The following is a 21,903-nucleotide window of genomic DNA, read 5'->3' as shown; positions in this document are numbered from 1 at the left end:
CTCTTAAAGCACATGCAGCTCATTACTGGTTTCTGTAAGACTGTCGACACACTCAACAGATCAATTATTTCTTCCAAAAGTCTCTATAGATTGTAACAATTAAAATGTAGCTTGTTTCTGTGCCAATTTTGTTTTCTTTTCTTCGTTTTAAGGTTGAAAAGAACATGTGTGAGCAGCTCAGCTCTCTCGAAAGCCTCTTATTTACCTGGTATGTAACAAAGATGTTTTTCGCTCTAATTATTCCTTGTGTTTGTGCATACATATGCATAGACATTCACAAAAGCATATATAAGATACTCTGTGACAAAACTTTTTCCTTTTAACACAGTAAAGCGATCACATACTGTCCATTTTTTATCTATCATGCATCTAAATATTTATAATCACAAAATAATTATATAACAAGTTAATTTATTGTATAGGCAGTGTATACAGAGTAATTCAATGACAAGAGTTCACTTTCATATCTACACAATGCATAACTTTTAATGTGATTAACCTGCTCCACCTACACCAACTACAGCATTTCTCAGACTTCTGTTTCACTATGGTGTAATTACAGTGGTGAACATGACATAAAACAACAACTGCACTTACTCCTGTAACTTGTTTGCAACAATGAATTTTAAATATCTGTGTCACCTATTCATTTAATTAAATGGCTCATCATCATGTGCATTCATCTTTATTAATAGCTGCCTAATAGGCCAGACCATTAACTGAATAGGATCGTTTTACATATATGAAACCTGTTAACAGGTATAGCTATTCATGCCAATATCAACTTGATAGCCTAAAGCAAATTATATGAACAGGACCTGCCTTACATCTCTTAAGACAAATAATCAAAGGTGTCTATAACAATACATGCTTGATTGCCCAGATCAATACAATCGCTTTATCTGATTGGTGCCTTTTCACACATTTAAATATAACAACCATTTGTAAGCATAGTTCTTCACCAATATCAGATTAATACCTCAAATAATTATACATGAAGGCATCACAGTGGTGCAGTGGGTAGCTGGTTCGAGCCTCAGATGGATCAGTTGGCATTTCTGTGTGGAGTTTGCATGTTCTCCCCGTGTTCGCATAAGTTTCTTCCGGATTCTCAGGTTTCCCCAAAGTCCATAGACATGCGGTGTGTGTGAATGAGTATGTATGCATGCTTCCCAGTAACGGGTTGCAGCTGGAAGGGCATCTGCTGTGTAAAGTATGTGCTGGATAAGTTAGCGGTTCATTCCACTATGGTGATAATTATTACTATGGTAATAAAGGGACTGAGCCGTAAATGAATGGATATATGAGTAATATCATCACACGAGTAGCAGTGCTATCAGTTTTTGTATTTCTATTTGTTGTAATGGCCTGTTGTTATTGCAATAAAAAAATAAAAATAAATAAATGTGGCTGTATAATAGCAGTGGCGGAATGCGTGTGTTATAGTGTACACTAGGCACTCAAGAACAATTCTTCAGAACGCAAATGAAGACACTTTAGATGAAATCAGAGAGCTCCTTCATCTGTCATAGACAGCAAGAGATCTGAGATGCTCAAAGTCCAGAAAAGGAACCAAGAACATTGTCAAAACCTGTGACGTGACTTCTGTGGTTCAATTGTAATCGAGTTCCAAGAACATTTTGTGTGCAAGAAAATGTGTAAAAAAGCAGCCATGAACCATATTGTGGCAGTTTTTTGCCCATGTATTCTCTTTATTTGCATTCAGCAGAAGAAACTCAAAACAGATTTGGAACTAGTAGAAGATGAGTAAATGACAGAATTGTAATTTTTTTTGTGAACTACACCTTTAATGCTTCTGTAAGTAAAGGTAAATTAAATATTACCGAAGATTGCTAAAGAATGGCAGGAAACGTGGAACACAAATAAGAGACAACAATTCATGTGGAAAAAAATAAATTTATATAGGCCTATGAAGTTGTAGAAATAGAAAAGAAGAGGTCATAATTATGAGAATGAGATTTGTACTCAGATATTAAGAAGTAATGTGTTGTAGACATACAAGTCATCATAAAGTGGATTAAAAAAGTTAAGAAAATGTTTGGATTAAAGGTTTGTGTGTGAGAGAGAGCAGATATAGTGTAAAGTGAAAGCCATGGGAGTAATGAATTGATAAGTCATGACTTATCAGCAAAAAAAAAAAAAGACTTTTATTTTGGCGTGGCGCGTGACGTCATCAGGCGGCGCCGCTTCAGCGCTGTGATTCAACTGGACAAAGGTTTGTTTGAAAAGGTTTACACAGATATAAACCGATTTAATGTTAAAGTTATAAAGTTTTAAGTTTTTTATATGGTGCTAAATTATATTCCTGCTGTTGGAAATATAATTTTAACCCTTTATACAACGTAGTACTATTTTATTCTCAGTAACTAATGGCTATTGTTTGAATAAAGTAACAGGAAAGTGTGTAATAAGTGTTTTAAAGAAACGTTTTGCCTGATTTCTTTTTGTTAATTACTCCCATATAAAAAAAAAAAACATTGAAGCAAGTGTTGAAGAGAAGTTATTTTATTTCTGTTCATTGTTTTGTTCATTTTAAACAGGATAAAGTGTCACAGAGAAAAACTCCTGCTGAAGTGACTGATCTCCACACTGTTATAAAGATGGCGTTTATTAAAGAGGAGAGTGAAGATGTGAAGATTGAAGAAACATTCACAGTCAAACAGGAAGATCTGCAGGAACAAACAGGTTGATTTTCATTCTCAAAGACCAACTCAGTCATTTGATCCTCATTCAGATATATTTTAATAATAAGAATACTAAATTAATCCATCTTGCAGCCCTGAGTGTGCTGCCTAGTTCTCCTAAATGCACATAAGCACTCATTGAAAGACAGAAATGAGTTTCTTTTGTCACTTGTTCTCATTACTTTTGTCATTCATTTTATGTATTATTAGTCTCCTATTTTCTCTACCTTCTTAAGGTTATCAGAATCAGAAAGAGCTTTATTGCTTTTCTTTTTCTCCTGCTGTTGGTAAAACGTCCTTGAGTGCTGGCTCTATATACAATAAACAAAAACAGTAAATTAAAAAAGTTTAACTGAGCTGAGGATATTTGACCTACACTATTCTCATAGAAGATAACTGCTATTACTGTTATAGTGTTGACTTATTACTTTGTATTTGCATATGTCATGTTGATAACACGTCCAACTTCTTTATGGGTTTAAACTTGTTTCTAGTAGTTCTTACAGATATAATCTGAGTTAAAATTGCATCATTATTATAATAACTAATTACCAGGGCTATTGTGTTTAAACAGGGTTTCTGCTGGGCCTTAAAAAGTCTTAAATTCCAAAATCTACAATCACCAACAACCCATCTCAATAAAACCTTTCATTCAAAATGGTAAATTTAACTCTATTTTTCATAATTTTATAAATATTTACTTACAATAACATTTGTTTTAATGTGCTCCAATACTGCTGAGGACATCGACCTGGACAGATTGTTGTGCATAGATTTTGTTTATTATAGGTTTTAAAATGTTTAAAATATGTGTGTTTTTTTTTTAAAGAAAGTTTATTTAGGAAAAAAGTGTATGGATATAAGTAAAGCTTGCTTGTTGCTACACGAAATTTAAAATATCTAAAATACAATTTTTAAGAAATGTATTTATTATTGTATAATTAAATTAATTAAATTATGATATTTTTTTGATCGGGCATTAAAAGTCTTTTCCATCTGGGCCATTTAAAAAATTCCTTAGCCTTTAGCCCTTTATGAGTCTAAAATGTCGGTCATAATAACCTGCAGAAACCCTGGTTTAAAGTATGTCAAAAAACGTGGATGCCCCTAATTTGAAATATGCTGAATGAAATGGACACTAAAGTAATTAATTATTATAAAACATTGTACAGTAATCTAAACTATATGATGTTGCTGTGGGACAACATGAGGCAAAATAAACAAATTATAGTAGAACAATAACGTTTAGCATTGCACTGACTACAACCGGCCAACAAACCAGTCTAAAAATGACTTTTTCTGCTTAAGAAATGGATTACAGCATGCTGATGAAATACAGACATCTGAGTGTAAAGTTCTTCAGTATTGACCATATTCTTCATGTACCAGCAGGCAGCGCTATTGGAATCTTTTTGCTTGAGACTTTAAAAAAAAAATTTTGATCCTAAAATCAGTGTTTTGCTGCTTGGACATGTGATGATAACAGTTTACAAGGTATACCGCTGTCAAGGTTTTAAAATTGCCAAAATGTTCTGGTGTACCTTTCCTACGGTATATGTAAGTTTATTTTTTTATACGTTTTATTTTAAGTTTCTCCAGCAGAAAAGATATCCAAAGATGCTGTTTTAAATCGTAAAGAAATCTGTGTTTATGAAATACATGCATACAGTGTGTGACTTGTCTGAAGAGCGAGGAGGGATCCGGGGGTGAGAAGGGTGTGCAACTTATTTGAGGACCGGGAGGGAGATGCGTGATTTTCACTCGTTTGCAGGCATTATGAGTCCCGCAAATGCATAGAGACTCTTGGAACTTCTTGGAGACTTGGGATGTCTGAATATCACATTTAACTACTATAGTGAGATGCGATTCAATGGTACATCGTTGATAAACTGTCCGACGTCCACTGCTCTCTGCCTGAAGCTCAGAGTAGCATATTAAATGAGTGGATCATTTTCATTCTAGAATGCCATTTTAACTCTAAGACCTATTAATTTAAACGGAGCCTGAGTGTCTATTTTTCGCGGGCGCGTTTGCGACGAGGGCGGGGCGGAGGATCGACGATGCCGGCTCAGCACTGTGTTGTCTATTGGCCATCGACGATGGACGATGGCATCGTCTATCGGCTTAACCCTAATCCATATCATACCATTCGGCTAACTTCCGGAGAGGTAGAGTAACCAATAGCGTTAGAGATAACAAGTAAACCAAGTCCCGCCCCAGGACTGACAAAAATCCCAAAAAGTTTTGTGTGAGCAGAGAGAAGAACCAGTGAGCGAGCAGAGAGAAAAGATTGTGCGCACACGCTGTAAGCATGACCTCACTCGTGAGAATGTCAATCGTGTGCACAGAAAAGATACAGCGTGAGCTGTGATTTCCTCGTGTGTATGCCTGTAATCTGCTTGTGTTTAACTTTCCCTTGCTTGTAAACATTACCGCTGCGCTCGATTAATATTGGCATTGATTTGCCTCCAGCCACCTATTATTATGTTTATTTTGGATGGGCTATGAGCATTAAAAAACAATCGGTTGATGGAAACATCATGATGCACATAACTTTTTTAATACAGGCATAAAAACATGTGCATAACTGAGTAGGATAAACTTTTTATTCGATAAGAAAAGATAAACTTACAGTATGTAAACTACGCAAGAACTTTTACTGAACAAATTCCAACATGTGCATTAAAAAAGGTTTGTTAAAAAAGATCATATGATGATGAAAATGTTTGTGTAAATGGACAAACCAGCAAGCTGAGCACACTGTAAAACATCTGAAATGTTGTTTTGGTCATTCTAAAACATCTTAACCATTTCAGTGTTAATGTTATCATATTATTAATTACCTCCAGAGCATCTGGAGCGTGTCAAAAGCGTTCTCCGCATCTCATGGCTTGAAACGCCACCACGTGTTTATTGTGTGTCGGCATTGTCTTCTTAGGTGACATTTATTTAATTAAATAAAGAAAAGTTTCATGTAGCTTCTTCTACCGCAGTGAATTCTGTTTTTACTGTTGATATTTGGCGTCAGTTAATCAGGAAGTTACGATTTTGCTCTCTTTGATTCATTGGATGGAAACGCAGTTTTATTTGCATATCTTTTATACGATATTCCAGTTTTGCAAATAAATTTATTATTTACTTATATTATAGTTTTTTAAATTCATAATAATGAATAATTCGCTTGAACTCACAGACCTTCGCCAGGGACATTTACTGTAACTAGATTCATGGGATTATTACTCGTTCTACAAACAATATTTAGTACTGCTTACATTCTTATTCAAATGTTTTTATTTTTCAAAAGTCTTCAGTTTTTCCACAACACACATATTGAACAACAAATTAACATGGTACATTGCTACAGACATACACCCCATAAAGAAAAAGGGAGAAAGAGAAAAATAAAAAAATTAAATAAAAATAGATAAAACAAATTAGGAAATTATTGATAAACTCTCACCTAGGATATAAAAACCCAGTATAGGATAGGAAAGGCTGCCAAACCTCTTTTTGCCAAACTTTTTTTTGTAGAGCCTCATATGGTCTACTTAAGGTGCTGGAGTTTAAGATGTGATAACACTTCTAATATCCAATGTTTTTGGAATGGTGTTTTTTTTTTTTTTTTCCAACTGAGAAGAATCAGGCGTCTGGCCAATAAAGAAGAAATGGCAATGTTTGTTTATGTGATTTGCTGACAGGTTCATTTCTTCTGCCACTGTACCAACAATTGAGGTCAAAGGATTAGGATCCATATCTTTATTACATATAGATGAAAATTATCTAAAAATATTGGTCCAAAATCTATGTAATCTAGGGCATCCCCAGAACATATGACTCTGATCTGCTGGTTCCAAACCACATCTGGGGCAAGATGAATCTGAATCACATACAGAAGTTGAGTGTAACAGTTCTATGGCATATTGCCAGGCTGTATCTGATATTTGTAGTTCCAGTTCGTCCTCCCGTTTTTGATTTATTTGATTTAGGGAAGTGGAGGCAGTTTTTAGGATCACTTCATATAACATGGGCATCATACCTCTTTGATATGAGTCCATATTTACCAATTCATCTATCCAGCATGCTTCTGGTTGGTTCAGTGAAGGAGAGAAATGTTTGTTTTTAACGAAACTACGGATCTGAAAGTACCTAAAAGAATTAAACTGGGGAATCTCAATGTCTGTCCTTAACTGTTGAATGAGATAAATATGCCATCTTTAAACAGGTCTTTTACACAGTTAACTCCCTTCCTAGACCAGAATTGGACTGCTAAATCTATAATCTTGGCAATACAAACAGGCTCAGTCTGAAATAGAAACAGAAATCTTGGTAGTATTATAAGTTTGATAGAATTGATCTTCCCAGCCAAAGGTAAAGGAAGGATTGACCACCACGTCATGTCTCGTTTGACTTTGTCTAATGTTATTTTAACATAATAATTGAACAAATCCTTTATCCTGTGTGTCATACTCACACCCAGATATACAAGTTTATCAGCACTTACTGAAAATGGAAAGGATTGGAAGGGCATTTGCTGTGCTCTATCATTGATAGGGAAAAGGAGACTCTTTGCAAGATTTACTTTTATCCAGAAACATTTCCAAATTCTGAAATTATTGTAAGAGCTTTTGGAATACATGTACCTGTATTTAACAGAAAAAGAAGATCATCCACATATAGCAGGAGCTTATGTTCGTGTCCCTCTCTAAAAATTCCTTGCAAGCCATCTGAGTTCCTTAATGCGGTTGCAAGAGGTTTGATGGCAATGTCAAAAAATAATAAAATTGCCTCCTAAAACTAAATTGTGTGTGTCGAGACTAGGCAGAGAGTCGGAGTATCCACCCAACACAGACTCCAGACCTTTTAGTGCATCAATAGCTTTAAGGACTGCACTGTGATCATTCGCCAGAGCCGTTTCTTTCTTAGATGCAGCTTGCACTTCAGGGTTAGCATTAGCATGGAGGCTAGTAGCGGATTTTGCCTCCCTACGAGAAACTTTTTGTTTCTCACAGCCAATCGTTAGGTTTACACTGCTCGTCTCGACCCGGTTTCTCTACTCATTTCCCCGCACTGGAACAGTTCAGTCAACTTCTCTCACCCATTTCCTTTTTGCCGTCCTATGGGTGGAGACCAACTAAACAATGTTGACTGTCATCACAGAAAACACCAACAATCATAAATGCATAATTATATGCTGTCATGGCTTTGCAATCAAAAAATGTTGTTATAATAGAGGCCAATGGATAAAAAACAGCCATGAATATAACGAAAAAAGTACATTTGCCCAGAGTGTATTGAGTTTTTTTTATTTAAAGCATTTTCCTAGAATGTCAAAATAAGATGTCCCCAAATATCAGTCTGAGCCTCAAAATCACCCCAGAATGAATGAAAATGACCCAACAGCACACAAGAGGAAAGGTGCACATTCCAGCCTTTATTCAGATGCTGTACGGTTATGTCTCATGTCTCTGAGGCAAATATTCAGCATTTTGTTCATAGTTTGTTCAGCTGTTACCCCATAACTTTTTTTCTGATGCGTTTATCAGTCAGGCACAGAATGAACAAGCATTCCCTGTCTGCTTTACAAATTTTAGAAAAACATGTTGTTGTAATTATGAATAAAAAAGGCCACTTACAGATTTCTAATCTCTGTCTTATTAATATGACCAAAATGACTTTTATGATCAATTATGTAAAAACTCTAAAACTGGGCTGACATGGTTTTAAATTACTATAACTTCTATGTTAAGCAGCTTTGACACAATTTACATTGTAAAAGCACTAGATAAATAAAGATGAATTGAATTGAATCTGCTTAAATGTGGACCAAACAATATGATCTGATTAATTTTACATTTAACATGCATCAAAATTACAGAGTGTGTAGCCAATGTTTCCAATGTCTTTTCACTTTTCAGCTTTTAGTGAGAGTTTTTAAGACTTAATGAAAACTAATGTTGTATCTATTTCAGACCTAATTGAAGAGAATGAGGAGAGTAAAGAGGAGGAACATCATGTCAAAATTGAGGAAAAAACTCATTTACAGACTGATGGTGTTTTAAAAAGGAGAGACAAGAATCATTTCACCTGCACCTGCGCTCAGTGTGGAAAGAGTTTTGGAAGAAAAGACCATCTTAAGATACACATGATGATCCACACTGGAGAGAAACCATTCACATGCTCTCAGTGTGGGAAGAGTTTCAGCCAATCATCATACCTTAATTTACACATGATGAACCACACTGGAGTGAAACCATTCATATGCACTCAGTGTGGGAAGAGTTTTACCTGCTCATCACACCTTAATCAACACATGAGGGTCCACACTGGAGAGAAACCATTCACATGCACTCAGTGTGGGAAGAGTTTTAGCCAATCATCATCCCTTAATAAACACATGAGGATTCACACTGGAGAGAAACCATTCACATGCACTCAGTGTGGGAAGAGTTTTACCTGCTCATCACACCTTAATAAACACGTGAAGACCCACACTGGAGAGAAACCATTCACATGCACTCAGTGTGGGAAGAGTTTCAGCCAATTATCCAACCTTCATCAACACATGAGGATCCACACTGGAGAGAAACCATTCACATGCGCTCGGTGTGGAAAGAGTTTCAGCCAATTATCACACCTAAACAAACACATCATTCAGAGAAACCATTCATACACACGCGAATGCGTCAGACCGGAAATGCAAGTTCGTGCATCAAGTTTTGCAGTTCATTGCATTGCAAAGTTCAAGCTTGGTGAACTCTGACCTGCGAAATCATATCACTTGTCTGTGTGAGACCAATCGAAGATCAAAACATGACCTCTATGGACAGAAATGTAAAATATGGATCAATCGCTCACTTTTTTAATGTCTAATCATCTAGTTTAATCCTGCCCATTTTTGCAGCGCTGTACAACAGATTTTGCATGCTCAAATTTCTAGTGTGACCGCAGGTTCGGTGTGGGATGAGTTTCAGCAACTCCTCAGACCTTAATAAACACTTGAAGACCCACACTGGAGAGAATCCATTCACATGTACTCAGTGTGGGAAGAGTTTTAACCGATTAGCAAACCTTAAAGAACACATGAAGTTCCGCACTGGTGTAAAAGAGTATATGTGCTTTGAGTGTGAGAAGGCTTTTATTACTGCTCCAAAATTGAAACTGCACCAGACAATTCACACTGGAGAGACTGTAGAGGTTTCACACTGTGACAAGAGGTTTAATCAGTTAACACATCTGAAAACACAAAAGAGGATTCACACTAGAGAGAAACCGTACAGATCTGATCAGTGTCTACAGAGTTTCCCTCATTCTGCGCAGCTTTAGAAACACATGAACAAAAAGTTGCACACATGACCTGAATGCAGCAAAACATTTTCTCTGTGCACAGGATGTTTCATGTCTGAATAATGTTTGAAAAGGCTGAGAGACGCTATACTGTTTTCCTACAGAAGTAGGTGGGGTTGTAAATGTGTTGCGCTCCTAGCATTTACCGTAAACACAATGCTGGTGGCTGAGAGAAGAACAGTTTCATAAACATCTGGCAAACAGCACCTCTGTGGCTTAAAATATCTTTGCAAGTGATTGTACAGGTGCGGATACATCTGTACTCCACTCTCCAGTGTATTCATGTAGCTAGTGTTGTTTTGGATGATGTTCTCTGTCTGACTCCCTGAATGAGAAACAAATCAATGGGAAGACACCGCACATCAAAGAAGCTGCTGTGGAGCTCCAGGACAGTTAGTTGGCAGTATACCAGGACCCCAAGTTTAGAAAGCCCATTCAATTGCCCTGTGTTGCATCTTTTATTAGTTAAGTTTTACAATATTAAAACACTGTGATGATCCCAAGACTCCAGATTGGAGTATGTAGTAAATCCTGCTTTGATTCCTGCATTACTTACTCATCCATGGGTATATAAACATTGTTGTGTTAGCTACCCCAGGATGCTGTGGCTACTCATGAGTCCTCATGACAAGACCTGCCATCTCATTGACTCTTTAACCTTATGGTTTTGTTTTGCATTGCTTGTATCATGTGTACAATGTGTTTTTGTGATTATATCCTAAGTTCTTTATCTTCATTATTATCCCTAGACATTTGTTGGTTGCTTTGATTGATTGTTTTATGAGTTACATTTTATAATAAATAATTTGCATTCAGGCTATTTTGTTGGTTCATCTCTTTTATGTTGCAACTCAAACAAGCGTGTCATAACACTTTGTAAAATGTGTCTGGTTGTGTCCGAGATCTTGTCCTTTTAGTCATGATCATAGGTGTGAGAAGGAACCTATATTGAGCGGTAAATTGAGAACATTGCCTTTCGTCTCAGCTCCTTCACCACAAGACAATCGCATCAACTGCATAACTGCTGCTGCTGCACTGATCCATCTTTTAATTTCACATTCCATTCCTCATGAAAAAAAAAAAAACAAGCAGATACTTGAACTCCATTTGGGGTAAGGACTCTCCTCCAAACTGGAGATGGCCATCTTTTTCAAGTCAAGCACCGTGGTTTTTGATCTAAAGGTACTGTTTCTTTCTCTGCCATGTCACACTCGGCAGCAAATTGTCCCTCTGCATGCTGAATGGTCCATGTCCTGTGAAGCCAAAAGGACAACATTATCTGCAAATGGCAGAGACCATCCTAGCCTACACCTAAAATTCTGTCAGTAAAAATATTATACTTTTGAGATCAGCCTAAAAAACAAATTTACAAAATAAAATGAATAAATAGATGGATAGACATTGTAGGGATGGAAGGGGAAGTAGGATGCCTTGTTCAACCATAAACCAAGATGGAGCTCTCTCAGAAGGGATGGACCAGTGCGCGAGATGTCTAAAACTGAAGACTTTATTATTCTAGTTAAATTAATTGACTAAATTATCAAACTGTTTTAAATATTGTAAAGAATTATATAAGTAAAGCAGTAACTTTAGGTACGCAATTTATTTTGAGCATGACATGTTATTTTGAGTACCTCAGAGCAGTGGTTATCAATTCTGGTGCTTGTGCAAAATGAATTGACATCCAGTGAAAATCAGAAAATATAATGTGTAAGAGCAGGACATAAGAGCAAGTAATAAAATAGGCTATAGTCTATATTTCGCCCTGATGAAGCCCAGCTTTGGCCTGATCAGGCCCTGGAAGTGACAGTGGAAACGCGACTGGCCTGGGCTCCCTTGCTTTAGGTGCGATAGTGGAAATGGGGTTAATGGTTCTGCTGGCTCTCAATGGTGTGGAACACTGGCCAGTTTTTGTTGGCTTGTCACTGGGTTACCACCATTCCGTGGCAACACAGTAGTCCTCACTGTAGTGGGCAGATTTTTGAAGCAGCTTACTTTATTTCACTCCCCAAATAATCTTCATTGAGGGAGACAGCAGCCATTGGCCGGGACCACATGTTCCGTATTCTTGGCCTCCTAGTTGACATGGTTTTAGACAGGGGTCTGCAATTTGTGTCCAGGTTTTGGGCAGAATTCTGCCGACAGCTGGGGGCGACTACTAGCCTCTAACGAGCACCATCCACAGACCTATGGCCAGGCCAAGCAAGCTAGTCTGCAGCTGGAGAGGGTCCTGCATTGCGTCGCATGCAGGGAACCATTATCTTGTAGTTCTACATTAACCATGGTCAAAAATGCATATAACTCACTTCCTATCTTGTCTATGGGCTTGTCTCCCTTTCAGTGCTGCTTAGACTACCATTCCTCTGTGTAGACTGATTTTATGAGGCTGCCATTTCAAAAGCAGTATCAAGACTGTGTTGGGAAGAAACCTGGAAGTATCGCCTGGAGTCGCACAGGATCATTGTGTACCTGGCTGTATATCTTAATAACAGTCATTTTTAACGGGCACCAGTGAACACTATGGCAAATCAGCGCTGTTTAAGAACACTCTCAGCGGCACCTAAATGTTAGCGGTAAATGTTTTTGAAATCCCATTTTAAAATCCCATTTTTTAAAACTTCAGTACCGGGACAATTCTATTACATACAACACGAGGGTGTGAGGGTGTTATATCGCTCACTCAGTTACATAGGCCAAAGCAAGGAATCGTCCCCACAGTGTTTACCCGGAGTCGTGAACTGAATCCTAGGAGGACACTTAAGCGTATTATTCTTAAAGAGATTGTAATTTTATTTGATGCCTAATCTGCTTTTAATTGTTTAAATTAAACTGAACTGAATGATATTAAAGTGATGTTTACACCATCTGCACTTTGAAATCACGGCAACAGCTGGAGGTTTGTAGTCCACAGCTAGTTGTTGCATTGTTTACAGTGATGATCCTATACTTCCATGTGTTTTCCCACCGCAGCCTAGCTTTCGTTTAAATGGTTTTTCGTTTTAAATGGTGGCCATGTGAAATAAGCGTATTCTCTTTCCAAGAACCAGATGCCATTGTTTCCTCATGCATTTGTTCATTCAGAGATGCCTCTAGACATGAAGGATCACCAGAAAAGGACTGGCAATAGGAATGAAGCGTTTGCTCCCTCTATATATGTGTGGTCAGAAAGTCTGGTTGTCTTCCAAAGGCATTCCTCTCAGCTTTCCCTCACATAAATTGAGACCCAAGTTTATTGGACCTTTTTCTATTATCAAGGTGCTCAGTCTAGTGTTTGTTCAAATTAAGCTCTAAGTTTAAAGACATTCATCCGTTTTTTCCATATGTCTAAGATCAAGCCCATTCTTCTCTCCCCCTGCAGCCCATAACCTCTGCGTCCCAGACTGGTTGAGGGTGCATTCACATACACAGTGCACTGGCTCCTTGTTGTGAGGAGGAGAGGTAGAAAGATTATCAGTATCGGGTATACTGGAAGGGTTATGGTCCAGAGGGGAGATGTTAGATTCCGGCTCTGGATATTCTGGACCGCTCTCTCATTGATCAGTTTAAATAGGTCCACAGTGAATCTTAAGGGAATGCTAGGGGGCATTCTTGAGGGAGGGGGTACTGTCACCATACCTCACAGATTTGCTCTCTTCTCCTGTTCTGGGTTACAGGTTATTTCGTTATCTGCTTTTATTTGCAGTCACAGGAGCTCTCGTTTCCCTTTTTTCCTGTTTATACAACATTATTTCCCTTCATGTTTGTCAGTATGTTATCAATCATTTGTGTGCATATTATTTTGTTTCTAACCCTGTATTCCTGTGCAGGAATGCTAGTTAGTGAGTGTCTGGTTGTTTTTTCCCACGGCACTTTCTCAGTGCTCACCTGATCAGATGTTTACTTTGACTTTTGCTTATTCCAGGACTCACTCCCCAAACACATTGTTTTTCTGCATTTGAGTTCACTTTTTTTTAACTCGTGACACAAGTATTTTCTTTCTCATTTATATTTAAAGGTCTTTAGATTTTGGCATGATGTCCAGCTTTTGAGGCTCTTTTGGTCTACTTTACTTTGTCAGACAGGTCCTATTTAGGTGATTTATTGATTGCAAACATGTGGTAGTAATCGGGTCTGGGTGTGGCTAGAGAACTTGAAGCCGATGTGAAAAAGTTAAGTTAGGTTTTAATGGGAAAAAATTTTTCACACAAGGCTATGTAGTTCAGTACTTTGTCTTCCTTTTAAGAATAAAAACCTTAAAAACTGCACAATGTGTTTAAGTGTGTTCTCTTTGATTAATATTTACATTTGATTGATGATCTGAGACTGTTAAGTGTTAGAATTCTGCACTGCAGATTACTAACCCTTAGAACATTTGTCATTTAAAGGTGCAGATTTAAGGCTTTGAGGCAAATACTCAGAGATTCAGCTGTTTTTTTTTCTTCTGACAGGTTTACCATTCAGGCATAGAATGAAAAACATTCCCTATCTGCTTTACAAGTTTTACAAAAACATGTTGTTTTAAATGATTACGAATATATACAAATAGAAAAACTGGCCATTTACAGCTTTCAAATGTATGTCTCATTAATTTGACCAAAAATGATCTGGGATTAATCATATAATAATACACTTAAATGTGCATGTGTGTAATGGACCCCAGGAGGTTGATATGACAAGATCAATCTAAATATGATCTGCTATGTCTTTACATTTAATGTGCTTTCAAATTAAGGTTTGTGTAGACAATGTTTTAGAGCCTTTTCACTTCAGCTTTCAATGAGTTTTAATTATTTACTAAAAACTTAACTTTAACTTTTTTAAGACCTAATTGAAGACTATGAGGAAAGAAAAGAGGAGGAACATCATGTCAAAATTGAGGACAAAACTTATTTAGAGACTGATGGTATTTTAAAAGTGAGAGGTAAGAGTTGTTTTACCTGCACTCAGTGTGGAAAGAGTTTGGCAAGCAAAAGCAAACTGAAGATTCACATGAGGATCCACACTGGAGAGAAACCATTCACATGCACTCAGTGTGGGAAGAGTTTCAGCCACTCAGCAAACCTTAATCAACACATGAAGATCCACACTGGAGAAAGACCATTCATGTGCACTCCATGTCGGAAGAGTTTCAGCCAATCATCATCCTTTAATCAACACATGAGGATCCACACTGGAGAGAAACCATTCACATGCCCTCAGTGTGGGAAGAGTTTCAGCCAATCATCAAATCTTAATCTACACATGAGAATCCACACTGGAGAGAAACCATTCACATGCACTCAATGTGGGAAGAGTTTTAGCCACTCATCACACCTTAATCAACACATGATGATCCACACTGGGGAGAAACCATTCACATGCACTCAGTGTGGGAAGACTTTCAGCCTATCATCATCACTTTATAGACACTTGAAGATCCACACCGGAGAGAAACCATTTACATGCACCAAGTGTGGGAAGAGTTTCAACCAATCATCATACCTTAATAAACACATTAGGATCCACACTGGAAAGAGATCATTCACATGCACTCTGTGCGGGAAGAGTTTCACCCTCTCATCACACCTTAAAAAACACATAAAGATCCACACTGGTGTGAGAGAGTAAATGTGCTTGGAGTGTGAGAAGACTTTTATTACTGCTGCAGAATTGAAACGGCACCAGAGGATTCACACTGGATAAAAAACGTACAAGTGTACACACTGCAGTAAGAGGTTTACTCACTCAGGAACCCTGAAAATACATGAGAGGATTCACACTGGAGAGAAACCATAGACATGATCAGTGTGTGCAGAGTTTCACTCATTCGGGGCAGCTTAAGAAACACATGGGATGGTTTCCAGTATGGCGTTGACACATGTAGCAGCATAGAAAGAGAGCTCTTATACACACTGGTATTAATCCTCCTTTTTACATCATATATGATAACCTAAACCATATTTAAATAGCATGACGAGGGACAAAAACAAAAAGGCTAGGACAAAACAACTATTGAAACCTGAAAAAAACGAGAAATCAACAGATGAAAAATCAGAGACGGACAGGATAGCTGATAGCCTGTCAGCTAGCATTGCATTGCAAAACTAAATGTCACTTGATGAATTGGACCTTAAAATCCAATGGTGTCACTGGGTACCAAAACAATCTGCTGACACACACCCTAGATCAGCGTTGGTATTCTTACAGGAAAACAAAACGAAGGACCTGGTCTTTCATGGATAAAGAAAGTAATACAGTGAACGAATAAAGGATTTTCTTTGACCAATATTACCCACCTGAATTCCAACAGAAAAGACAGGCTTTTGCTCCAATAGGAAAAATTCTTAAAGAACAGGGATTTTCCAATCACCACTGCTGGCGAAACTTCGATGACAACTAATTCGATGACAGAGGCATCAAGAGATCTGAAAGAAGAAGGGCTGATAAACAACGAAGAAGAAACTATTATAGGAATTTCTGGAAAAGAGAAACAAAGATTTTGGCAAAGTTTGGAGTGACATCGAAGATGAGAAAACTATGTGACTTTCAAAGGGACAACACTAGCTCTGTTTGAAAGAAGAGTAAAACCTGACAGATCCTAACAAAGAACTCTGAGAGGTTTAAAGGAAAGAACTCGTTTAAAGGAAAGAATGATATTTAACCGAACTTACCAACGACACACCAAGACTCAAGTCATTGAGTAACATACTGGTAGGAAGACATAAAGGAATTCTATTTTATACACTTAAAATCCCTTGCTATAATTAGTAGAAATATATAACTTGAAAACCTAGCTGGAAATAAAAAAATATACTATTGCCAGATATGGGGGCTGAATATATTTGTTAACATTTTTTGTGCAATAGGCACAGCAAGGAGAGAGGCCCTTTAGAAAAGGAAGGCTTTCCCCTCACATTAAAAAGTTATTTAAGACTTTAAGGTTTGGAGACCTTTTTCGTTATGCTTTTTTATTTGGTTAAGGATTTTCATGTTTGTGTTTATATCTGATTATAGTATATGCAAAAACAAAAATAAAGAGTAATTACTTTGAATATTAATGGGTTAATAAATCAGATTAAAAGAAGCAAACTCTTGGCTAAAATGAAAAGAGAAAAGCAACTGATAATATTCTGGTAACAGACACATCTTTCTGATACAGAACATAAGAAATGAAATAAAATGGGATTTAAGGTTTTCTTTTCCTCATATAATAATGGTCGTAAACGAGGAGTAATCTCAAATAAAGTCAACTTCCAATTAATTTCTAAGATTACTGATAAAGGAGGACAATATAACCTAATTAAAGGAACTAACGACCAAAACAAAGTTAGATTAGTTACATTAGATAATATATATTGACCACCTGAAAAAGACAAAAGCATTTCTCAAATAAATATTTACTTTTAGAGTCAGGGAGGCATCAGGTACGTTGATCTGTAGGGGAGAGTGGAATGTACAATTTCAGCGTAAATTAGACTTATCTTTTTAATAAGCAAATTAATAAAGAAACTAGACAAATAAGATATCTGATGAAAGAATAAGATTTTAAAAATGTGTGGAAAGACATAGACCCTCTTAAAAAATTGTATTTTCTTCTCTTACGCCCAAATGTCTCGTTCTAGAATTGATTCATTTTTTATGTTTGGGTCAGATCATCATAAAATAAAAGTCTGTAAAATAGGAATAAGGTACATCTCAGACCATGCAGGAGTATATTTAAAAGTGTACCTGGACAATAAACCCAAAAAGACATTTTGGCGAATTAACCCTTATCATTTGAATGATTAAACGTGTAAAATATGTTTAAAAAGAACTATTAGAATATTTAACACATAATGATAATGCAGAGGTGTCATTTAGTATCCTATGGGACGCAGCTAAAGCTGTTATGCGAGGTAAACTTATAATATGGGGATCAAGGAAAAAAAACTGAATTACATAAATAATCTGAATATACAACTTAAAGAATTAGAGACCAAATATGTTAATAAAAAAGCTCCAGATATTTTAATAAGATCAAAGAAGTTGAAGCATGAATAAGGAAACAACAGGCAGAGTAGAGTATATTTAAAATCAAAGATCCCAAAACTAAAAAGATATGTCATAGATTGGAGGAAATACAACAGGCTTTTCAGGAAATACTACAGGAATTGAAATTGCGACCATTTCGGTCGCATATGCCCCCTAAATTTTATCTATGCGACCTCAAAATATATTTGGGAGCATTTGTGCAAGTGCAAAAAATTGTTGTGTGCGACCAGTTTTTACTGCAAAATGTTCACCACATGCGCGGATTCGGGAGACATTCACGCAGAATGCATCCCTGCACTTAAAACGCGAAACACAGCGCTCAGGAATGGTTTAAAACAGTTGTCATGTCAACTTGCTGCAGTAAACAAAGCCAAGACCGTAATGCTTGCCCTGCCTTCACGCTCTTCTTATTGGCCCACTGCTTTAGCACTGAAATATCAGCTGTCAATCACTCTGTCAGTGCCTTCTGGCTTGGGATGACAGGGAGCTTCTACAGCGAAAAATTGTAAAGCGCTGAGGATGAAAATGAAGATAACACTGACAGATTTTGTTTTAGAAACCATGGTTACAAGAATATAAAGAATATCTAAAGTTACAAGTCAGAACACATCTTACTAGTGATCATGTGCTGAATGTTAATCCACCATCTACACTGTTCGAAGAGTGGATAAAAGACTACCATTGGCTTCAAGTCCGCTATGAAAATTTTGTGGGATGGAATTTTCAGGTAACTGTTTGCCACATCTAGCACAAGAGCTTCTGTTTAATCCCTTATAAAATCGCCAGATGCTGTCCGCCGTGCAAGTGGCACCTATATGTCAAATTTAACACCACGTACACCATCGCAAAAAGACCGGTATTGCTATTAACATGACGTATGCATATAATAGGGTACAGTATACGTCAAAAGCATCAGTGCAAAATAAGACAGCACCCGTGAGAACAGCACAGTTATATCGTTAACAGATTTATTAATGTCAAGCAGTGCGTGCAGGGCTGGTGAGCGCGCCGTGTATCCTTTAGTCACTCAGTTATTCTATAAAATTGTATTTTCTTGTGATAACAGGATTTCGTTGAGACATATTTTCCTCACGCATGCATATATATTTTTTTGCTTGTTGGTTTGATTAGTGTTGATTTCAAGTGCAATAAATATGTTTGTATAAAACTTGTAGTAACAGTGTGTTACGATAACCAGCGATCATTCTCTGGAGATCGCTGGTTTCCTCTATCATCATTCACTTCACTTCCGCATTCCCCAGGACTACATTTTCATACATGCACTTCTCCCAATCACGCACGCCTGGTCATTCATCTTCCTGATTACATCACCAGCTGAAACCTGTCACAGACTGAGATTTCTCACAGTATTTAAGCAGCACACACACTCATTCACTTTGCCGAGTCTTGTTTACTGTTTAGTGACATTTCAACTCGTTTCTCCCTGTCTTGTTTCTCCGTGTCTGAACCTAGCTTTGTATCCTAGTTATCTGTTTTAGCCGCCTGCCTTTTGACCCATTGCCTGTTTACTGACTTCGACTCTGGATTTGCCCGCACATACCGGTTCATACCTGTATTGACCATTGCTTGCCTGACAAAGATTAAACCTGCATATTGGATCCTACCTTCTGTTGTTGGTGTCACTCCCCGGCGTTACAGAAGACTCGGCCTCACAATGGATCCAGCGGGTATCAAGATCATGTGTCTTCTTCAGGAAGCCCGAACAATAGAAGAGTATGTAGAGGATTTTATTTATTTGGCTCATTTAACATCTATGGACGATTTATGTTTAATGATCTTTTTCCGGGGTGGTTTATCTGAACCATTGTATTCCACAATGCCAATTCATGAGGCCCACTGGACAACAGAACATTATATCGATCTGGCGCTGCAACTTAGTGGGTCCCCCTTCACCGTAGACGAGGTGGAGGAAACCCCTAAATGTTTTTTTTGGGGGGGGGGGGGCAGTGTACAGCAAGACCAGATGACAAAAGGGCTTGCTGTACACCCCACTGAAACATTAATGCTGGCATCACCATCACTCCTGTCGCCTGAGCATCAGTTATATCATAAGATGGCCGACTCCAGTCCTCCAGCTCACAAGATGGCCGACTCCAGTCCTCCAGCTCACAAGATGGCCGACTCCAGTCCTCCAGCTCACAAGATGGCCACCTCCAGTCCTCCAGCTTGCAAGATGGCCACCTCCAGTCCTCCAGCTTGCAAGATGGCCACCTCCAGTCCTCCAGCTTGCAAGATGGCTGCTCCAGCTCACAAGATGGCCGACTCCAGTCCTCCAGCTCACAAGATGGCCGACTCCAGTCCTCCAGCTCACAAGATGGCCACCTCCAGTCCTCCAGCTTGCAAGATGGCCACCTCCAGTCCTCCAGCTTGCAAGATGGCTGCTCCAGCTCACAAGATGGCCGACTCCAGTCCTCCAGCTCACAAGATGGCCGACTCCAGTCCTCCAGCTCACAAGATGGCCGACTCCAGTCCTCCAGCTCACAATGTGGTCACAACCAGCCCTCCAGCTCACAATGTGGTAAGCGCCAATCTGCCACCTGCTCACAAGATGGTTTCTTGTTCCTTGTCCGTTCCTGCCATAGTTCCTGTTTCAGTTCCTGAAATACCATCACCTGAGCCACCAGAATGGCCACCACCACCTGAGTTACAAGAGCTGATGCCACCGCCAGTGCTGCCAGACCCTCCAGTGCTGCCAGACCCTCCAGTGCTGCCAGACCCTCCAGAGCTGCCAGACCCTCCAGAGCTGCCAGACCCTCCAGAGCTGCCAGTGCCACTGCTGCCAGAGCTGACAGAGCCACCGCCTCCTGAGCTTCCTAAATGGCCGCCGCCTCCTGAGCTTCCTGAATGGCCGCCGCCTCCTGAGCTTCCTGAATGGCCGCCGCCTCCTAAGCTTCCTGAATGGCCGCCGCCTACTGAGCTCCCTGAATGGCCGCCTCCTGAGCTCCCTGAATGGCCGCCTCCTGAGCTTCCTGAATGGGCGCCGCCTCCTGAGCTTCCTGAATGGCCGCCGCCTGAGCTCCCTGAATGGCCGCCGCCGCCTGAACTTCCTGAATGGCCGCCGCCTGAGCTCCCTGAATGGCCGCCGCCTGAACTTCCTTTTTTTTTTTTTTTTTTTATTAGAATATGCAAAAATCATACAAATACAAGAAAACGTCAACAAATAACAAATACAAAGCAACGAAACAAAAACAAAACAAAAACAACAACAATATAGTCATGTGCTGGTATGTGCGTGAGTGTGTGTGTGTGAGTGTGTGTATGCATGTAAAGGTAACTTGGTGGACAGGTCAGAGTACATACATAAGGAACAATAACAGTCAATAAATGAAGCAAGTGTCACAGATATGGACAAAACATATAGAAAGAAACCAGTCAGAGGTAGGGAGTAACAACAATGCTTATTAATGTATGATAGTAAAAATTAGAGTAAAAAGAAAGAAGGGACAACAGTAATAACTGACAACAATAATAATAAATCACAAGTGCTACACAAACTACTACTACAAAAAGTTACTTATATTACAACTACTACTGCTTCTACTACAGCTACAACCACTACTACTACTACTACTACTACAATGTCTACTAATACTGATACTACTACAACGACTACCACTACTGATACTACTATAGCGTTTGCTACAACTAATACAACAACGTCTGATGCTACTACTACTACTACTACTATTACCACTACTACTACTACTACTACAATCACGTCTACTACATCTACATCAACATCTACTACTGATATTACTACACCAACAACGACTACTACTACTACTGTAACTACCACACCATTACTACTTCTGCTACTACTTACATGAACTACTACTTCAAAAAT

At 38.4% G+C, this 21,903-nt stretch overlaps 2 protein-coding genes across 6 annotated transcripts; one reads left to right on the top strand and one right to left on the bottom strand.

Moving 5' to 3' along the window:
• The first annotated feature begins 2,196 nt into the window (after positions 1-2,196).
• Positions 2,197-10,869, top strand: LOC148680317 (uncharacterized). Of its 2 annotated transcripts, XM_088650723.1 has the most exons (3): positions 2,197-2,236; positions 2,562-2,706; positions 8,675-10,869. In XM_088650723.1, the coding sequence occupies exons 2-3, from the start codon at positions 2,622-2,624 to the stop codon at positions 9,463-9,465; spliced, it is 876 nt and encodes a 291-aa protein (XP_088506849.1). In that variant the 5' UTR covers positions 2,197-2,236; positions 2,562-2,621; the 3' UTR covers positions 9,466-10,869. The 2 variants fall into 2 exon arrangements, with proteins under 2 accessions (XP_088506849.1, XP_088506850.1); XM_088650724.1 differs by having other exon boundaries at positions 2,197-2,706.
• On the bottom strand, positions 9,895-20,849 carry LOC148680316 (uncharacterized). 4 transcript variants are annotated; one of them, XM_088650823.1, is made up of 5 exons: positions 19,664-20,849; positions 16,304-16,432; positions 15,510-15,593; positions 14,966-15,198; positions 9,895-11,302 (listed from the first exon to the last, which is right to left on the bottom strand). In XM_088650823.1, the coding sequence occupies exons 1-4, from the start codon at positions 19,801-19,803 to the stop codon at positions 15,168-15,170; spliced, it is 384 nt and encodes a 127-aa protein (XP_088506949.1). In that variant the 5' UTR covers positions 19,804-20,849; the 3' UTR covers positions 9,895-11,302; positions 14,966-15,167. The 4 variants fall into 4 exon arrangements, 1 of the variants encoding a protein (XP_088506949.1); XR_015942695.1 differs by having other exon boundaries at positions 14,966-16,447; XR_015942693.1 differs by lacking the exon at positions 9,895-11,302 and adding an exon at positions 17,409-17,441 and having other exon boundaries at positions 14,037-16,447.
• Between the last annotated feature and the right edge of the window lie 1,054 nt (positions 20,850-21,903).

This window comes from Danio rerio, chromosome 4, assembly GCF_052040795.2.
Source record: "Danio rerio strain M-AB ecotype USA chromosome 4, GRCz13ab, whole genome shotgun sequence".
NCBI lineage: Eukaryota > Metazoa > Chordata > Actinopteri > Cypriniformes > Danionidae > Danio > Danio rerio.
Note: the sequence above shows the minus strand (reverse complement) of the source record. Positions and strands in the feature narration are given on the sequence as shown.